This window comes from Pantherophis guttatus, chromosome 1 (assembly GCF_059756535.1).
Source record: "Pantherophis guttatus breed Tessera chromosome 1, ASM5975653v1, whole genome shotgun sequence".
Taxonomy (NCBI): Eukaryota; Metazoa; Chordata; class Lepidosauria; order Squamata; family Colubridae; genus Pantherophis; species Pantherophis guttatus.
In genome coordinates, this window is record NC_142063.1 from 278,009,984 (window position 1) to 278,031,725 (window position 21,742).

Genomic DNA, 21,742 nt, shown 5'->3' on the forward strand with positions numbered 1-21,742 from the left:
TTCAGTAAGAGAATTGCCTTCAGATAATCCAAATGTTTACAGGTTTTTTGTTCAAAATGTTATAGTGTTGTTGACTGCAGTCAAGACATTTTTCTTTCCATTTATAAATGTAAAAGATTTATAGAATTGAATATATTTTTCAGGTCTTCCTAACACCTTTGGTGGTTATGATGAAACACCTCAAGTGACTGGCAAGCACATTAAAGTAAGAGTATTTTCTTGTGATATTTTTTTTTTGTTATAGAGAAAAATGATTTGTATGTTAGACGGTAAGGTTTCTTTAAAAAAAACCACCTTAGTGTAAGCTATGTGCTTACAGAGTTTAATAGTATAATAGTTTAATGGTAAAAGCTTAACTTAACAGTGAACATCTGTTGGGCAGCGTTGGGTTTCAGGGTTTAGTGATTGTGTTCTAGACACTAGATTTCCTGAAGCTTCACTGGCATTTTCAATTGCAATATGGTCTGCATAGCAGATCACAGACAGATGAGCAGGAAGTGATTGGTCTATAGCCAAGCTAGTTTCCAATTGATACAGATTGGTGAGGGCTGATGTCTGATTCTTGGTTTGTGCCTGGTCCTCATTGATTATTTTGGTGATAATGGTTCCTGATTGGCTCTTTTTTTCATTCTAGCTTCTGATTGTTCATTTTCTGATTCCTGATTGGTTCCTAGTTCATGCTGAGTTCTGATTGTTTACTCTAGTGGCTGATCCTAATTGGGTGTACATCTAGGCAGCTTTCTGATTTGCCCATTTTTTTGGGAATTGATTTTTGGTTGGTTCTGCTTTTGCACAGGCTTGTACTAGTCATTTCCACGATTGAAGCTGTGGGCAGAGTTTCTCTGATTTGTTGGTTGTGGACACTGTGATCTTGTTGTGGCCCAGGGCAGATAACCAAACTTTGGAAAAAAATGAGTTTCTTATGGTTTCAATTAAGGAAGAATCAATCTAGCTGTAAAGACAAAAGTAAGTCAGTCTTTGCCTCTGAAGATGCCAATTACTTCTGGGGAAGAAATGCCAAACTGAAGATAGCTCTGTTGAGAGTGGAGACAATGACTTTGATGGAATAAATAGCCAGTAAATGGACTGATTCTTCATTGTTCCTCTTTAGACAAGGAGAGGGCTTGGGATTGCCTACAAATGCTCCAGATAGTTACTCCTTGTGAGGAGATCACAAAACAGTGGCTTCTGGCAGCTTTAAAATATTGGGAGATTAGGAAATGACTGCCCAAACCACAGTTTGGCATCTTTCCAAATGACACTGAATTCACATGCTTCATTTTCAGATCCCTTTTGGAAATTGCTTGTTAACTGCTTTTTAAATTAGATACCTTCAGAACAACTAATGTTATATACTGGGTGAGTCTGTCTTAATCTTTAGTGAAAGAAGTTTTGAATACACATTAAATGTCTTTAAAAATGGGGAAGTAAATAGGAAAAGGGGGATCAGAATATTGATTTTGGAAAGTTATAAACAAAGTAAGGGTCCAAATAGATTTGAAATAAGATTTTGTAATTATAAGAATCGTTATCATGGGAAAATGTGATTGTTCTGAATTCTTAAAAGAAAAAATGAATAAGATGGACTTTGAACGTTGGACACTGAGACTAATCTGACAGTGGATTTAAAATGTTTGAGATTGATCTGAGAGTGGATTTGAAAAAGACAGGCTACAAGAATGATATAGAAAAAAGATGCTATATCGAAATTGGCTGATGACTTAATAATTAAAAGGGATATACAAGTGACAAACCCAAAAGAACGGTCTAATAACCTTCCAACATTGAATTTACAAAAGAGACTGTTAAAACTTTGAAGAATTTTCTGAGAAGGGACAAAGAAAAAAATGAAATCAAGTTCTATCTAGGACATTAATCAAAGGAACTAATCAAGATTATTAAAAAATAAAAGAATGTAAAGTTGATTTATTTGATCAAGGTTAAAATAGGTCTTTTGGTATCTCTGGTAACCCTTAATGGGTTAGCCAGCAAAAGTCTGAATATTTTTTAAGAGATAAGAGATTGGATATGAGAAGAGATCATTTGTGGCAATTTGAGAGAAGGTGATGTTATTAACATTTATTTGTTGTGATGAATGGGAAATGATTTCTTTCTATATTTACTATTTTTTCTTCTTTTTTCCTTCCTTTTGCAATTTTTTCCTTTCTTATTCTTAGTTTGTATTAGCTTTCATCTTTTTAATTGTAACACATAGTAAAATTACTATTAAAAAATGAAGATGCCAGACTCAGTTGCTGGCAAAACGTCAATAAATCTGCCTAGCTTATAGTTACGAAACCTGAAGCTCAACACTGCCCAACAGTATAATAGTTAATTATGAGCTGGTAGATGTGCCTAGGATTATTGTGTGAGACCTTTAACAAGTAATCATACAAATCATAAATATGTGGGAATGGGATGGTATCAAAAAATGGAGATGATGGATGCAAATCATGTAATTGAAGCCCTGCCTGTTATATACCTTGCACTGCTGTAATAGCTACCATCTTGGCTTTTTGATACTTTCCTCTGTCTGCCCCAACAGATATCCCTGACAATAGTGGGGGTTATTCTCAAGCAAGTAAATATAAATCCGCAAACGTGCTTTCCTATTTCTAGATGTTCTGCAATTCTAAAATACTCTGGTGTTGACCAGAAAGAAATTATGTGTAAGTTGTATCATTAGGTGACATATGATTCAGAAAGTGACCAGTGCCCTAGGAGTTTCATGTGACCCAGTCAATGTACTTTCAGTGGTATATTGTGGGCTGTTTCTAAGTATCATCTGGAGGCAAACATGTAGTTCATTTAAAATAAGGAATAGGTTTACAGGTAAGTATCTTCATTCAAGATGGAATTTAAGCCTTCAGTGGGGCTTTGAAAGAAATGGTATTGTATTTATTGGCCTCCTGTTGCGTTGTTGGTAATTAGCAAGGATATGTGTAAGTAAAAGTTCTAGCAAAACTTTGTGCATGCTTCAGATGTGACTCTGTTCTTAACGTATTTATGTCTGAAAAATGCTTTTTCTCTTCTCCAGAATCTTGCCTTAGATGGTTTGGTCAACATAGTTGGTGGCTGCTGTGGTACCACTCCAGCACATATCCGGTAATTTCATGTATATATTACTAGCAACATCATCTATGTTTGAGGATAATGCCATGAATGATGGTTCAGTTTAGGGTCCCTAATATCAATAGACACATTTTAACTTGTGGAAAAATGACAAACACACAGTTTTGTAGTTGTTACATTGCAACGATATTTGCATATCCCTGGTGAACTGTTTATGGGAGTGGTAGCTTAATTTTTCCTTTTCCTCTCTGGAAATGGCTTGAAGAAGGCCTTCTGGTTGCTGTGGCCAAAACTCATGTCACATTTTTCATGACAACATCCATTGTGTACATCTGCAAGTTGTAATCATGAGACATCTAAAAGAAGAATCTGCTGGTGGGTGGGTGATGGAACTGATACATTCCTTTGGCTAGCATGTTTGTTATTGACTTGTACCTCAAGATTGGGACACCGGTGTTGTTTAGAATTTCTATAAGCCATTACTTACAAGAGTTGTAGATGAAAATGCATAGAGGTATCAGTTTATCTGTCCTTGGTGTTTATACAACTAATGTTGACTTGTTATGGATGGAATGAGGCATTGAAGTTTCTTCATGCCGTCTGGAGGACATTTGGGGGATTTAGCAAGTGAGCATATTTAGAAATCTTAGAAGATGTTTTAGGGCTTTTCTTATCCATTTTCTAATATCCATGGCTGTTCACAAAATGGCTACTATAGTGGGTATAGCAAGACTCAAAACACCCAGTTACTAGAAAGCAATTTGGTGAGATTGTTGTCTGCCATTATCTTCGTCTGTCTTGCAGATAGGTAAACCTTCAAGCAAGAACTGAACTGAAGCTATTAGGGTGCATAGTACATTCCACATTTGAAATGTATTGTTTTGAAAAAGCTATATTTAAAAGACAGTCTTGAGATTATTGTGGAAACATTTCTCTTTTGATCTTGAAACATTCCCAAAATGACTGAAATAGCGTGTTCCAAATGTGAAACAACTCTTTTGAGTTCCAAGTTGGGCATTTTGATTTCAATTTATTTTGAAAGTGTTTTGCATGCCACTAGTCATCCCTCCATTTCTAATTATGTCTCAAGGGATTTATGGAACAGAAGCATTCTTGTAAATGAAAACAATTCTGTAGACCGATGTTTCCCATGATTTTTAAAACATAAAATATCTTTAGATCTAATCAGTTTTGTGACTGCTAAGAAAAATATTGATGAGTATTTTCATTCCCATGAGTGTTATGTTGCCTTCCTCTGATCCCTGGCAGTGGTGAAATCCTCCGCGGATCGCCACCAGTTCACTGCCTGTGCATGCACAGCACGCGCCAAAAGCATGCTGTGCACACATGTGCAGTACTTGCCAAAATCACTGTGTGTGTGCATGTGCAGCACGCACCAAAAGCATGTTGTGCGTTAGATATTTTTTACAAGTTTCAAAGAATGTATGTATGTCAATTGTGGAATCTGCTGGTTTCTCAATGCATAAAAGCACTGCTGATTAAGTTAATTAAATATTTGTTTAACTATACCGACTTTAGTGAAACCTTTTCTGTACACCTAGTATAAAATTAATTGGAGACCTGCTCTTTTCCATTTGTAATAGCAAGAGCTTAGTCATCTTCTCCTTGCAATAAAATGGGATGGAGCTGAATTTTAAAAGCCTTGCGACAGAATAGAAATATCACATTAAATATAGATAACCATCTGGGATAGAGAAGAAAAATGGATGGTTTGCAACTAAGAATAATTATGCTTTTATATATTCTGAGTTTCTGAATGTGTAGAGTTTCCAGTGAATAGGTAATCCGATATAAAGAATTTGATATCTGTTTATTTCAATGAATCTTTTGGTGCCTCCATCTTGACAGAAATTGAACTAATGACATCTCTGGAAAAGTGTAGTAGGATGTTCAATGCAATTTCAGCATGAACAAAAGTGTAAGACTTCAACTTTTTTTAAAAAAGGAGTAGATCAATGAGGACTGAACTTGTTTAGAAGGTCTAAAATGAGTGTAATTTGGAGAGGGAAAACAGAAAAATACATTTATTTCTTTATTTGTTTCAAAGATTTTTAAGACTGGCCTTCCCCATGATTTGTGGCCCTAGGTAGCATACAAAAGAAAAATGGAAAGAAAATAAGCATATTACAAAGACAAATTGCAAAACCAGAAATCTGACTTTGGACCACTCATTCTCTCCAGCCTAATTCACCTCGCAGGGTGGTTGTGGGGAAAATAGGAGGAGGAAGGAGTATTATGTATATTCATCACCTTAGTTACTTATAAAGTAGTAAAGGTGGGATTAAAAAAAGTCTAATAAATAAGCAACACACAATTTATGAAAATATCATACATCACAAAACAGGCTCATTCACCATCCTGGATCAGTTCATGGAAGAAAAGCTAGGTATTTTGGTTCTGCAAAAGAGTAATGGAGATGGGGCTATTTCCAACTTTGGTGGGGGAGAATTCCAAAGAGCATGTTGCTACTAGTGCCACCATATTCCAAACCATTTTGGATTATGGATTTCCTGTCTGGCCGTTCTCAGTGGGTCAGATTAGATAATCATATCTCTTCAGCCCTTAACACTGGTACACCACAGGGTTGCATGTTGAGTCCCTTACTCTATAGTCTTTATGTGCATGACTACATTCCCACTCATGCTAGTAATACTATTACTAAATTTGCAGATGATACAGCAGTGTTGGGACTCATCTCTGGGCGGGATGTGTCTGCCTATTGAGATGAGGTGGATCGGTTGCTTTCGTGGTGTGAAGACAATAACTTGGTCTTTAACACCAATAAGACCAAGGACCTTATAGTGGACTATAGAAGGAATAGATCAGACATCCAGCCCTTGCTTATCAGTGGAGACCAAGTGGAGCAAGTGGCCATTTTTAAGTTTCTGGATGTTATCATAAAAGAGGACCTGGCCTGGGACACTCACATTGCAGCACTGGTCAAAAGAGCCCAGCAGAGATTATACTACCTGAGACTTCTTAGGAAACAACAACTGAATGAGAAACTGCTGATGGCCTTCTACTGCTGCACCATAGAGAGTATTTTAACTTACTGCCCTTATGTATGGTTTGTCAATTGCACAGTGACAGACAGGACAGCACTCCAGAGGGTTAACGTCATTGCCCAGAAGATCATTAGTTGCCCTCTGCCCTCTTTGGAAGAGCTTTATAGCTCCCGCTGCCTTAAGAAAGTTCAAAACATTCTTAAAGATCCATCTCATCCTAGGCACCCTTTTTTTGAACTATTACCACCTGGCAGACAGTACAGGATAATAAAAACAAGGACAAATAGGCTGAAAAACAGCTTCCATCCCAGGGGAGTAACTATATTGAATTCTACTGTATAGTGCAATATTATTGCAATATTGTTTCAATCTGCAAAGGGTTTTCAATTCAGTTGTATAGAATGTGAAGGATGTGTGTTTGTGTTATATTTTTATAGTTATAATGTACACTGAAGATGGCATTTAATTTCATTGTACGAGGGGCAATGACACTAAACTAAACTAAACTAAACTAAACTAAACTAAACTAAACTAAACTAAACTAAACTAAACTAAACTAAACTAAACTAAACTAAACTAAACTAAACTAAACTAAACTACAGGTTTTAGATGCTCTTCCAGGTAGCCTATGTACAGTATATTATAGAAAGAGATTTGACTTAAGATATGAATGATTGTGAGAAGGGCCACCCAGTCCAGAAATATGATGTAATTGATGCACATCATAAAGTTGTGCAAAGACCATTCTGAGGATAGCTATAGAGCCATGGTGACACAGTGGTTAGAATGCAGTATTGCATTCTCTGCCCACAGGCTGAAGTTAGATCCTGACAGGGCTCGAGGTTGATTCAGCCTTCCATCCTTCCAAGGTTGGTAAAAGAAGGACCCAGATTGTTGGGAGGGAAATGCTGACATTGTAAACCACTCAGAGAGTGCTGTAAAGCATTATGGAGCAGTATATAAGTCTAAGTGCTATTGCTATAGTTGCCACTAGCTTACTGTGTTGGAATCATAAGTCCAGGATTTCCAAGTTACAAACCAGCTCTATTACCATAGACCTGAGGCTGTGTATATGAAATATACATACATACATATAGAAATAGATATACACATATCTACACACACACATGGTCTAATATATGACACTTCATGTCTGCCTGGCCCACAATTACCTGGCCAGGCCTATGGCACCCATGAACTTCCATGTTGCTTCCAATTTCATACCTAAAAAAGGCAGATTGAAGACTCGCAAGAACATAACCCTGGGAAATTCCACTGCCAGCGCACCCACAACATCCAGCAGCTCAGATAGGGAAGCAGCTACCTAGTAGAGTGGTACAGTAGTAACTGTTCCATCTGATCCCTGAGGCCCAATCTCATGAACAGTATCTCATGTCTGGTTTTCTGCAGAGCAATATCCCTGAAAGCTATAATAATTTCTGGGATGACCAGGGCCATTCACTCCCCCCTGCTATGGGATTACATCTGATGCCACACTCAAAACCCAGGTCGGACTCATTTCTCATGACCGTAACAGCTTATAGTTTGCTGCAGAAAGAGGGGACTGACCAGAATTGTATCCTTCTGCATTCCTTTTAATTAGGAAAAGAGAGGCGAATATGTTGCAACAGTTTGTTGAAAATTCTGTATGTCTTTCTTAATGATGAACTAACAAAATGTTAAATGAAAAAAATACTCCAATTACTTAGTAATTGGTTACTAAGAAACCACAGTTGCTTCTTTTATACCTGAATATAAATAAGTTGTCAGTATTTTGGAGTCCAAGGTAACATAATAGAAGGAATGTGCCCATTGCTTCAGCTACCTTTGCCACCCCTTGCAGAATGAATCCCCTTCCAAAAGTGGGATCTGATACAGGATTGATGTTCAAATAATTTAATTTCATTAAATCAATGTATCAAGTGATCTGTTTTCCCAGGAGTAACCTCCCAAGGGATCTCTTTTTCCTCATCTTTTCAACAGTTTTAGGTGGATTCCGATGAGAGAGAGGAATGAGGACATTTTCCCTTCCATGAATTTTATAAAGTTAATTTGTTTCAGTAGCTTACCTCAAAAAACAGTAAAGACTGAAAATAGATTAGAGAAAAAGAATGTTTTGAACAGGGCATTTGCTTTGAGCTTCTGTCTCATGTGATCATTTTTTTCTCTGAAACTATCCCAAGCAGTGCTCCATTTATGAATACAAAAATGACTAAATAATTTGCTTTGGTTTTTTATTCATCTTTGTTCAGCCTGGCCGAGTCCTGCTTTCCGTACAGTACTAATACATTAGATGCTGTACATATGATTGTAATCTATCACTGTTCATATGATTAACAGTATGGCACTTCAAAGGGAGGACTGGAGAAGAATATTAAACACAGATAAATGCCCATTTGCTTCTAGTGTCTTCTGGAAGAATTTCATTCCTTCTTGCAAAGCCCCTGGGTTCTTAACTTACTGTTTTGTAATGCAGGAAGATAGCTGAAGAAGTAAAGGCATGCAAACCTCGTATCCCCCCTGCCTCTGTCTCTGAAGGCTACATGCTGCTGTCAGGTGAGATAATAACATATCCAGAATTCCTTAACTACGTTCGCTTAATTATATCTTAGGATTCTTTGTGGTTGCTGTACTTTTTCCTCAAGACACCTACAAGCCACTGGAAACTCTCGTATAATACTTGTGTTAGGTTAAGCTATTAGGTGAAGAGGATTTTTATTTTACAGCCTTTGAATCTACTTCGGAAAGCTCTTAGGGGGAATCTTCATTTTGCTGTACTTATTGGACACAAGGATGACAGAGCTTAGATGGTTGACCTAGTTTATAATAGCATTATAGAATGGCTGGTGGTGGTGAAGGGGAATCACCAGCTCCCTGTGAGTAAGCCACAGCATCAGACAATGAGTGCCTGCAGACTTCAGTGCTTGCTAAGCATAAAGACTCCTGTGAAAAAATGGGGGCCGGAGGACACAAAGAGAAGCTTACGGAGAAATCACCTTCTGGAATACTCTTTATCAGGCCTGTATGAACAAACACCACGCCCTTCTGGGTTGCCTGGCCAGGACTCCGCTCATTGCCTAAGTAGAAAAGAGAGTTGGTTCCTCATGCAGCAAAGCCTTACTCAGAGGAAAGGAAGGGGCCAGAGACTACAGATAGTCTTCGACTTACAACCATTTGTTTAGTGACCATTCAGAGTTACAGTGAATTGAAAAAGTGACCTATGACCGTTTTTCACACTTAGGCCATTGCAGCATCCCTGTGGTAATATGATCAAAATTCAGATGCTTGGCAACTTGGCATGTACAGTATTTATGATGGTTGCATTGTCCCGGGGTCGTGTGATCACATTTTACTACCTTCTGATAAGCAAAGTCAACGGGGAAGTCAGATTTACCTAACCATGTTACGAATTTTATGACTGCAGTGATTCACTTAACAACTGAAGCAGGAAAGGTGGTAAAATGGGACAAAGCTCACTTAAAAACTGTCCTGCTTAGCAACAGAAATGTTGAGCTCAGTTGTGGTTGTAAGTCGACCATGTGTACTGAAGTGAGGAGTTGCCAGTATGCTGACAGCTGAGGCTAGAAGAGATGCACGTGTATGTACAAGACAACAACTACTTCAGCCACACCCATTTGCTCCCTTGTTTAGATATTTTACTTTGAGAGCTATTTTAATTTTTTTTGTTTGGATTGCAAAATCTGTTTTTCTTGGCAACTCCTGTCCCTGAGTGCTCAAGAGACAGAGAAGAATAAAGAATAATTTCACCAGGTTTTCTATCAGCAGGTCTACTGTTTGCTTTCTGTTACTCACAGAACCTCCTCACCTCCCTGTCACAAGGGATTTGCCACTCTGCTAAAGTGCTAAAGCTCTTGCCCACCTCTGGTTGCATCTCCTTCAGTGGGAACATATCCTTGCCTTTTGCATGTCGGAATGCCTGGTAATAAGATTCCCATAAACAACGTGGCCTGTGTTTTTCTAGATAGAACTGATGCTATTACAAAACATGTATAATTGTTATGACTGAGGTAATACATCACAATATCTTTTTTTTTGCCACTTGAACACATGCCTTATATTGAATCAGACATTGATCTCTTGACTCCAGTGTTGCTTACACAAACTGGAAGAAGTGTGTTCTGTCATGACTCCAAAAGAAAAAGGCCTCTTTCTGCACCCTGGGATTTGGGATCCTTGTTAGACAGAACTACTAAGGGCTGTACTTAAGATCTTCTACAGGCAAAGGAAGTCAAATGCTTAGCTGATCCTTTTATCAGTCCCTAATTTTACATTTGCTCACAGTGATGGCTGTTGACATGTTAATTTTCCTTGGTTTCCTTTTCAAGTGGACCTATCTGAACTTTGCTGTTTTAGAGTCAATGGGAAATGCCATATTGGCTTAAATTCCACTTAATGCTAATTTTGAACTATTTCTCAGTTTTTCTGTGTTCTCAGGATCTGTGGGAAAAAGCATAATTAAATGTATGGTAGTGGACAAGTATTGAATTTATTCACAAAATGCCCTTGCTAACTTTAAGATTGAAGTAGTGTCCCTTTATAGCAGGGGTGTCAAACTCCTGGCCCACGGGCCAGATGCATCACACGCTGGCCACGTCTATGCCCAGTTTAGTGAAGGGGGAAAAGTCCTGATACGTCACGTCGTGACACCGTGAGTTTGACACCCCTGCTCCATAGTATACTGAATTTATTTGTGGAAGGGTACAGTACTAAAACCCTGTTTCCCCTAAAATAAGATATCCCCTGATAATAAGCTCAATTGGGCTTTTGAGCACATGGCAATAAGGCCAAGCGCTTATTTCAGGGTTCAAAAAAATATACGACAGGGTCTTATTTTTGGGGAAACACGGTAATTGTAGCTCTGGTGTTGCAGTATTGCGCGTGTGTGCATGCACAAACACACACTCAGCCCTACTCCTTTTTCCCTCTTGATGTGATATTTATTTGCAGATGCTTGTTTCCTCACCTCATTTGAGATTCCTGCATTGAGCATTTTTCTGTAGTTTTCAAACATCAGTTGTGAAGCAGACCAAGTTTTCTGCTGCAGTGCAGTTTTCTCTAGTGACAGAGAGATGTCTGCCATGTATTTTCTGCCATTGGGCCTGATCTGTGCTGCTATTCTTGTGCCTTGATCAGCTCCTGGCCTAATGGAGATTCTTTCTATTTACGTGATTGGGATGAATCTTTGGCTGCCCAATAAAAAATGGATACGTTTAGGGTAAAAATAATTATTTTCTACATGCTTGTGTAAAGAGCCAGTTTGATGTAATAGTTAAGGCACCGACTAGAAACCAGGAGACTGAGTTCTAGTCTTGCCCAAGGCAAATTGAGTCGCCTTGGGCCCGTCACATACTCTCAGCCATAGGAAGGATGCAATGGTAAAATCACTTCTGCAAAACCTTGCTGAGGCAATTGCAGGAACCAGTCCAAGTAGAGTATTGCATGCCAAAATAATCAGACATATAGTCCCCCCACCCCATGCCATCACTCTGCTGAATACTTAATTCCCATAAAATTGTCTCATTTGTCATCTTTTCTCATCTTCTCATTTTTCCTACTATTTTCTCCTATTTCTTATGATTTATCAATTGTTTGTAACTTATGATTAATGATTGTAACTATAATTATGACCCATGATTTATTACTTATTACTTACTATTATATGTACACCGTGAGCTTGTGCACTGGAGACAAATGCCTTGTATGTCTGATCACACTTGGCCAATAAAGAATTCTATCTTATCCTACCCTACCCTCAAGAGTCAACACTGATTCAAAGGCACCCAAATAACAACAACCCACTTGTGTAATGATGAGTCTGAAGAGATAAGATCTCATTCTTTTTTGTCATTTCCTTGTTCACTCATCCATTTGTTGTGAATCTGCTACAGACATAATGTGCTGCAAAAATATTCCATCTAAATCAGGTATGTTGTTGCTGCTTATTTGAATTTTTTTCTACTTCTTTGCTGTATCACCGCATTATATAGTTGCAAGGAGAGTTAAAGGTCCTTTTCTCTAGCCAGACCACATGGATCAGTAAGAAAATTATGTTAAACACACATATTTAAATAAGGGCATCTTTTCATAAAATGGTATATTCTGGTTTTTCAGAGTATTCTTTTCCCCCTTGTATGTATACATAAAATTTATTTTCCAGGTCTGGAACCCTTCAGGATTGGAAAATACACCAACTTTGTCAACATTGGTGAACGTTGCAATGTTGCAGGATCAAGGAGATTTGCCAAACTTATAATGGCAGGCAAATATGAAGTAGGTCCAACTTTTTTAAGCTTCAGGACTTGAATTAAAATTTTGTATAAGTATACTGTTTAAGGATTTGAATGCATGGTTTCTACTAGGTACATTATATAAATATGGTTTTTGTTTGTTTTTTTGTTTTAGTACAATGTGAAGTACAATCTTGAGCATTTCTTTTGTAAAAGGTTCAAGCAGTTCTGAATATTGTGATGATGGCAGCCTCTAAAGTGTTTTACAAAATAAATGTAAATAAACTCTGACACATTTTATAGACTAAAAAAGTAGAAACAGTGTTATGGGAAGACAGATATAATAAAAGCAGCTTGCTAAAAAATGCAGAAACAAATGCCATCAAAGTAAATACAAGAAAAAAAAGGGGGATTGAACAGAATTAGATGCATTTCTGTTAAAACTGATGTCTTTATTCCTTTAACATAGGACGCCTTGAGTGTAGCCAAGGCCCAAGTCGAGATGGGAGCTCAGATCCTGGATATCAACATGGATGATGGAATGTTAGATGGTCCAAGTGCTATGACCAGATTCTGCAACTATATTGCTTCAGAGCCTGACATTGCCAAGGTTATATATTTAACTGGATAGTCTTTTAATTTTCCGAGTCTGGTGTTCTCTACATGTCTTGGGAATACACAATATCTCAATACCTCAGCAGGTCGTCTGATTGAAAAAAATGGTAACAGGAAATGAAAAATCAGAAGAAATACATTAGAAAGTTTATTATAATTTTTGTGGTATTTAGACATCACACGTCTGACCTGGACTGGACTGCTATAGTGTTGGAAGCTTACATAAGCGCCAGGTATTTGGGGTACTAATTTATTGTCTCCTTGCCTATCTAGAAAGTTATGGTATGGTTAAAGCCTTTGTGGTGTCCTTCTCAAATAGTGTTGAGTTTTCATTTCAGAAGAAAGTGCTGGCCTTGAGTCTTTTGCTCATAAGAATGTCCCTGACTTTTGAAGTCAATTGTTGATTCTTGGATTTCCAAATTCATAAATAATACTAAATATCACAGATATCAGATGAGCACTGTCTATATAATGTTGCTCACCTTCAGAGCAGACATTTGGCACCAGTCTACATGCATTTCAATAGCAGTGCCTGACTTCATGTAATACAGCTTTAATGTTTTTATCCAGAAGAAGTATCTTGATTTAACCAAGAAGCATTTGGTTGAATCGTGTACAGCCAAATGCTATAAAAGGAGTAAGACCAATTCTGAAATTTCATGAAATTTGGTCTCTGCAAATTTTAAGAGTACCAACTTCAGCTTTCAGATTCCCCCAAATGACAAAAATTGGCTGCCTTATTTTTCAGGCAGCCTTGTGTCCTAGTGTTCTCACTGTTACTTCTGAGAGCACAGATTGTGAGGAGAAGCCAGAAGGGAAACTATCGCTGAAAAGGGTTTTTCTTCTGATCTTTATTCTGCAGTGAAGTCACTCAGCCTTTGGAACTTGGCAGGAAACCCCTCTGCTAAGAATGTTTTGTTCAGCTGTAATTTTTGTGCATCAATCTGAATGTCAGCCTTGGGCAAATATTGCTGTTAGGTCATAGAATTTTTTCCAAAGGATGTCATAATCTGAAGAAAGCTCTTGAAAAAGAGAAATTAGTCTAGCCTTTGTGGTAAATGTAATTGCATAGATGATTTGCTTTTTTAAAAAAAAAAACCTTGCAAGACCTTTTCTCTCTGCCTTGGATGTGCATCCACACAATTCAGACTTAGCTATTTATTGGCTTTGAAGATCATTATTTTTTTTTAATGTTGTCCTTTTTTTATCCTCAGGTGCCCCTTTGCATTGATTCCTCAAACTTTTCTGTAATAGAAGCTGGGTTGAAGTGTTCGCAAGGCAAATGCATAGTAAACAGCATCAGTCTGAAGGAAGGCGAAGAGGATTTCCTAAGAAAAGCAAGAAAAATTAGGAGATTTGGAGCAGCAGTAGTGATTATGGCATTTGATGAAATGGGGCAGGTTGGTGATACTTTCCTCACCCGCTAGAAATTGCCCAAAAGGTCATAGGAACTTTTGTCTTATCTGTGTTCCAGTAAAAGGAATAGGAAACTAAGTACAGTTAGCCCTTGACTTATAACCATTTGCTTAATGATGGTTCAAAGCTATGACAGCTTTGGAAAAAAGGGTATTCATATTCACATTTATGACTGTCACTCTTCCACCACCACGGTCATGTGATTGCAATTTGTACATTTGGCAACTGGCTCACATTTACAGCTGGCTAAAGCATCTGGCAATCATGTGATTGTGATTTGCAACAGTTTTGCCAGTTTGGGGCAAGAAATTCCATTGAGAAAGCCGGAATCCCTTAATGCCCAGATGATTTGCTTAACCATGTTATTTACTTAACGACCACTGCAAAATGGGTTATAAACTTGGGTCTGGTCACGTGGTGACTTGACTTATGGCCACAGTGACTTGTGACTGAAATTCTGGTCCCAATTGTGGTCATAACTTGAGGACTACCTGTAGGTCAATATATGAGTTTGGGCAGTTAAATTGCAATGCTGAAATATCCACTGAACTAGTTAGTGTCTGAACCTATTACAAATAAAATAAAACATGAATTTACAAAGTATCATCACAAAACTGATAACAAGAAAAAATATAGCAGCACCAAAGAATATAGAACATAGAATTCTATAGAGTATAATAGTGTTGGAAGGGACCTTGGAGAGCTTCTAGTCTAACCTCCTGCTGAAGCAGGAGATCCTATACCATTTCAGATAAATGGTCGTCCAGTCTCTTTTTGAAAGCCTCTAGTGATGGAGCACCCACAACTTCTGAAGGCAAGTGGTTCCATTCTCACCTTTAGGAAATTTCAACTTATTTCTAAGTTGCTTCTCTCCTTGGCTAGTTTCCATCTATTGTTTCTCATCACAAAGCATTATTTAGTTGTTACTCTTATATCTTTATCTTGATTTATGTGGCTCAGATTTGCGAATATGGCATTCCCAGCCATTTTCCTATGTGGTCATGATCTGTTCACTTATATGCATTCCTTCAGCAAACTCCTTTCCTTTGAGCAAAAAAGCAGAGTATAAATCACATTAATAATATGCAACAGTAACTGTAACAATAAATGGTAGAGGATTTTCCAATAACATATTCAATTAACTGTTAATAGCATATCTGTCTCCTAGCTTAATTTCTCTATGGCTAACATTGGACAGGAAGTTTGTTTTTTTTTACTAAAATTAATACATGTTGAAATACTTGAGGACTTCCCTGCGTGAAGGTTAGCAAATTCGAATTCCAGTTGGTTGCGGAGTGTGTTGCGTGCAAGATCACAGAGAGCCGTTCATGCCAGTTTCATTTATTGGATTTTTATTCTGCTTTTCCTCTAAGGCTTGAGATCAGCATAAACATTAACATGAAATATGCTATATTTTTGTTTGTTTTTATAATTTTATAAAAAGTTTTTAAAAAGAAGATAAAAATTAATGCTAACTAATAAAAAGTAAAGTGAAAAGAAAAAGAAAATTAAAAGTGCAACGAAGGGAAAAAAGTAAAAGAAAAATAGAAAAGAAAAAAAGATATAAAGAAGTGGCTTCTGATTTTCTTTACAGAATTTATAAGTACAATTATACATTTGCCTCTGTAAAGTTACAACATGTCTCTTTTCTTTCTATAATCTATCTCATTCATCAATTCCATAAATCATATTTTCATTTTTTTTTTCTGCAAAAATCCATAAGGCGTTTCCAGTCAGCAATAAACATAAATGTTGTCTTTCCTATGATCAGACAAGTCAATTTGGCCATCTCAGCGAGTTCTATCATTTTCCTCAACCGGCTATGCCAAAGATGAAAATCCAAAGATGAAAAAGTGTTTCAGAATAAGGGTTGATGCACACACTTCACCTGATGATGCTCCTTAAAGGAGCTGCATCTTTTCTGGGCTTCAGAAAAAATGTATGTTTCAGTTAAGGAGGCACCGACAACGCGCCCACATGCATTCCAAAGCACATTGTTGCATCCCTCCTTCACTCAAACACATTTTCCTGTGTCCCCGCAGCTTTTGTGCAAGCCAAGGGAGGAAAAAATTCTGTTTCTTTAGGGAGGTGTCAATAAATTCACACCTGCATGGAAGCATCTTTTTTGTTCTGGATCTGAAACTCAGTGCGTTCTTATCATCCTTCAGTTTTATCCTCACTTCATAGAATCTAGATCAGGGGTTGGCAACCTTAAACACTCAAAGAGCCATTTGGACCCATTTCCCACAGAAAAGAAAACACCGGGAGCCACAAAACCTTTCCCATGCCTGACTATTTCCTGAGAGGCCACAAAACTAGCATGTGTAGTTGAATTAAACATTCTGTTTTCTTCTGAAACTTTTTTTCTTGGATTTATCCATGGTTGGCCTACCAGGGGTTGAAAAGCTCAATAAATCACATGCTGGCAGGTATCACACATTGGCAGTTGTAATGCATATTTTGGGTGACAGAGGGATGAAAGAGCCACATGCGGCTCTAGAGCCACGGGTTGCTGACTCCTGATCTAGATGATACAGCTTTTCTGATACTGAACTTTGGCTGCTTTGGTTATGTTTTATGTTGCGTGTATTAAAAGTTCTTCGTACTTAATTTGTTTTAAAGCTTTTTATTGGTCTTGCTTCTTAGGTAACACGGAAAAGGGGAAATTCAGTTGGGAATGAGAGTGGTTGGCTCTTACTGGAGCAGCAAACTTGGGTTTAGATTGGATTGATAAGCAAATATAAATTCTGCAGTAATCTGCAATCTCATGATTTACAAGTGTTTCTTAATAAACAAATGAATAGAACTATTATTAAGAGCTGCTAACTTTGAATCATGAATTGAAGAGCTTTGCTGAAACATAGGTTTATTGTAACAGACTAAGAAAAGCCACATTAGAAACCTAGATAAACAGAAATATGATATCACAGGAAAAAAACCTAACTACTGTTTTTTCTTTTCAGGCCACAGAAACAAAAGACAAAATCTCAATCTGCACCAGAGCCTATAACCTTCTTGTGAACAAAATTGGCTTTAATCCATGTGATATAATTTTTGATCCCAACATTTTGACTATAGGTACTGGAATGGAGGAACATAATTTGTATGCAGTTAACTATATCAATGCAACTAAAACAATAAAAGTGAGTCTAGGAAGTTAAAGAGAGTGGGATTTGGGTTCTTTAAAAAAAATACCTCATTTTATTTTAAGCATTTGTCTTCTGGCCTTTATAAGTAGTTGGGTGAGGTAAAAACAGGCTTAAATGGAACTGTACAACTTTTTATGTTGTACAATTTCATCAACTTTATTTCCAGTAGCAGCACAGCAGCATTATAAATTATATAGTTGCTTAAAAATAACTCGGGCCATTAACTGAATTGTATATATATACTTAGAGTAATTAAATGGAGCAATATCTGCCAAAAATTGACCATTTGGCCAAAAGACCTTTGACAACGTCATGAAAGTTACTTCATTCAATTAATATAAGTTCCATTACTGTCTGTGATTCTATTTTGAGTTTGTATGGTAAATGGGGTATTTTTGAGATTTTATTTTTACGTATGTATGTGATAAATTACCACATATATATGATAAAAACATTTTCTATTTATGTCTGTATTATTTGAGTTTACAGCTCAATCTTTTTCTAATGGTTAATGAAAGGGTAAAAGTAATATTAATATATCTCTGTATCTCTACATTTATATATTCCTCTTCAAACCAGATAAGTCAATATTGTAGAAATGAGATATGACTTTCTCCAGGATTATGGTTCAGAAGATTTGAAAATGTTAGAAATGAATTAACATATTGCCCATATGTAGATATAATACAATGAATCTCCTTGTGTGAAAAAAAAAATCTGTGTTGCATAACTTCTTAGTATACATAATGTATATGCTTCCCATTGTCTTCTATCATGTTTTAGGCAGATTGATAGCAACCAATGAATTAATCTTCTCTATTGAAGTTATGCAATGGTTAAAATACAACTTTCCTTGGGATGGGATTCAACCACAGTTCTCTGTCCAATTGTAATATTGATTTCTTTGGGCTGCTCAGTTTCAAACAGAAACACCTGGCACCAGTAAGTTAGTTTTGGGGTAAGAAATTATTTGCTTCCTAAAGAAACCAAATATGAAATTAATGGAGTAATCTGTAAGATTCCTCAGCTCTAGTTCTGAAGAGTATATAGACTTTTTCACAACAGAATGAAAATATTCAAAAAGAAAAGGAAGAAAAAACAAAATTCCTGTGAATTTTTATTTTTTATGGTCATAGAAAGATATATAAGACAAACCTCTTTAAATATAGGATAGACTGTGTGAACATTTTTGATGAACATTTTTCTGGTCAGAGATTTGTTTGTTATTTGTCATGTTTTTTTCCCCTGACAATAACGTAAGTGGCAGTCAGACAACCTTCTGTGTATTGCTTTTTTGTGCTGTTTCTCCAGCGACCAGACAATGCTAACCACACTTGGTACCTATTCTTTCTTTGTAACATTTCATTACCTTGCTGGAATTTCTGTTGTTAGGAAAATTTGCCTGGAGCCAGAATAAGTGGAGGCCTTTCCAATTTGTCTTTCTCCTTCCGAGGAATGGATGCTATTCGAGAAGCAATGCATGGAGTTTTTCTTTTCCATGCAATTAAGGTAATGTGATGGTTTTGGCAAAATAGTTTCTGATTGAAAAATACTGTTGTAGAAGAAGTTGTAATATCTATTGGTTCTCCCCCACCCCTGTGTTTATTCTCAGCATGGAATGGACATGGGGATTGTGAATGCAGGAAATCTACCAGTGTATGATGATATCCAAAAAGAACTTTTACAGTTGTGTGAAGATTTGATATGGAATAAAGATCCAGATGCAACGGAAAAACTTTTGCTTTATGCTCAGGTTACATTTTGCCTAAAATATTTTTTAATATGCACTAGTTAATTTTTAAATATGGATGCTGAGAGCCTGAAAAATTGCTTTGTGAATTATTCTTAAGTGACTTGGTTTGTTTACACAGATGTAACCCCAAATGTCCTCTTACTTCCCCTCCTCCTTCAAAGCACTTTGTATCAAATCATGCTGGGTTTCGGATGATTTTGGAAAAAAATATTGGCCTTTTCTGACTTTCCCAAAGAAAAACAAAGTAGAATTGTAGTTTAGGAAAATATATAGATAAGCATCACAAGAAACACATATTTGCTTCAAGAGTATGAATTAGAATATACTGGGTTTTCTTTTATTTAATTATTAAAACAACAAAGGAAAAATAAGAGGAAATATAAAACACAACCAAAAAACCAGGACAATTACATTACAGTAATACAAAATACTGTATTTGCTATAAATGTGCGAACAAGTGAGTTCTTTCTTAGTAAGATGCTTACTAATTTGTTATGTCCCAGAGTTGAGAAAGCACAAATTCATGTCCAACTGTAACAACAATGGTCCAGTAATATTTCTCCATGCCAACATCTTCAAAAGCCATAGCCTTCTGAATCCCCAGCTGTACATACTTGAGATAAACATCTGTAGGAAGATCCTAATCATGTTCTTTGCATTTGGGAACCTTAAAATGTTGGAATTTTTAATAAAGAGCAGTAAGTCACAAAGATGTGAGTGAAGGGGAAGGACTGAGAGGGTTGGAATGTGGAGCAGTACTGTCTTTTTGGGGAAGAATATTCATTTATGGCCCATCTTACAGTTGTACAAAATCTGGTTTTTTTATCCTTACATTCAAGCAGATTCAGGCATAGGGGGAGGTTGTTTCAAGAATAACCTCCCCCCTATGCCTGAAGAGAAACATTTTTGATCAGTGTGTACTACCTGCTCTAACATATGCTGGTGAAACAGGACACTAACCTCACAATTGATACCAAAGGGCTGTGAAAAGATACACGCTCGGCATTTCAAGACAAGATAGAAAGACCTGCACAAGGATTAGAGAACAAACAAAAGTATACAATATCATCAAGAGAATAAAAGAATGGAAATGGAAATGGACTGGTCACATAGCAAGAAGAACTGATTGGCAGGACTAAGGCAGTCATAGAATGGATTCTACTTGATAAACAGCATCCACAAAAGAGACCTAAAATAAGACGGATCGACAACATCAGGAAGTACTCTGGGCCCAATTGGCAAAAGAAAGCTCAGGACCATATTTGTTGGAAACATGTGGAAGAGGCCTTCATCCTGCAGTGGATAGACAATGGCTAAAAGGATGATGATGATGATGATGATGATGATGATGATGATGACTGAAGCAGATAGTATAGTTAGCCCTTGACCTACAACTGTAATTGAGCCTGCAATTTCAGCCCTAAATCATGACAGTCTTAAAGCGGGTCATCACTGTAACCGCACCTGAATTTATCTTTTTTGCAGTAGTTGTTAAGTGACATGGTGGTTACTAAGTTAATGCAGCAGTCATTAAGCAAACCCATTGTTTCCTTTGAGGTGATTTCCTTGATGAGGGTGTGACATTGTCCAGATGAGGGTTGTATCAGTCGGATCTGATGCTGGCTGAGTCATAATTTTTGACCACTCCCCTTGCTCCGCCCCTTTCATGCCCAGTTTAGACTCAGTCGGCCTGAGAGAAACATCTCCTACAGATCTGGCTATACAGCCCAGGTCTGTTCAATATCACAGAATTGTAAGTCTTTTTGACCACCTTTTTATTTCTCTAGTTTAAAATTGTTACTTCCCCTTTAAATTTTCCTAAGGTACCGGTCTACCAGGCTATATATATATATATATATATATATTTTCCCCTTCTATTGTAGCCTGCCGGTTTTGCCTTGCTAGAGCGTCCTAAGCTGCCAGGCTTTGCTTCGCTCCTGGCGGCGGCCATTTTGAAAGCCCCATTTTAAAAGGGAACTTTTTTCCTTTTTCTTTTTCCTGTCTTTTTTGGGGGGAATTTTTTTGATCTATCCCACCAACGATTGTTTAAGGGGCCCTAGACCACAATACCACCAACAATAATAGCGATTCCCTAATTTTAAGGGAAATCGCCAAATCCGGCCGCCCCCCACGCTACAGCGATCCCAAAACCGCTGATCAGCTGTAGAGCGGTTAATTGAAGCGCCGCGGCAATTTTAAAAGGAATTTTTTGCCGCTTTGCCACCAACGAGTCTGCAAGTTTGGGGGGGGCAGCAAGCTTCTTCTTGCCTCCCCCTGTGGCATTTCCAGCCAGTATTTTTTATTTTTTTCTCTTCGTGGCTGTGGGGGCGCTGAGGAGGTCCATTTCTAGGCTTGCCTAGACAGATACCTCCGGAGCAGAGTTTCCTCCTGCTCAAGTATGACCTGGCAGCCATCGTGCTTAACGCCAGAGTCATTGCCATCTCAAATTTCAACCACGTGGCG

At 37.4% G+C, this 21,742-nt stretch overlaps 1 protein-coding gene across 2 annotated transcripts in view; it reads left to right on the top strand.

Moving 5' to 3' along the window:
• The window catches only part of MTR (5-methyltetrahydrofolate-homocysteine methyltransferase), an 87,301-nt gene that overhangs the window by 23,490 nt on the left and 42,069 nt on the right, over positions 1–21,742 (top strand). For both annotated transcript variants that reach the window (XM_034428287.3, XM_087882972.1), the window contains 9 exons: positions 144–205; positions 3,038–3,105; positions 8,575–8,654; positions 12,277–12,389; positions 12,816–12,956; positions 14,176–14,361; positions 17,341–17,520; positions 18,919–19,035; positions 19,139–19,279. In XM_034428287.3, the coding sequence (XP_034284178.2) occupies positions 144–205; positions 3,038–3,105; positions 8,575–8,654; positions 12,277–12,389; positions 12,816–12,956; positions 14,176–14,361; positions 17,341–17,520; positions 18,919–19,035; positions 19,139–19,279 (1,088 nt within the window). The remainder of the gene's footprint in view (positions 1–143; positions 206–3,037; positions 3,106–8,574; positions 8,655–12,276; positions 12,390–12,815; positions 12,957–14,175; positions 14,362–17,340; positions 17,521–18,918; positions 19,036–19,138; positions 19,280–21,742) is intronic.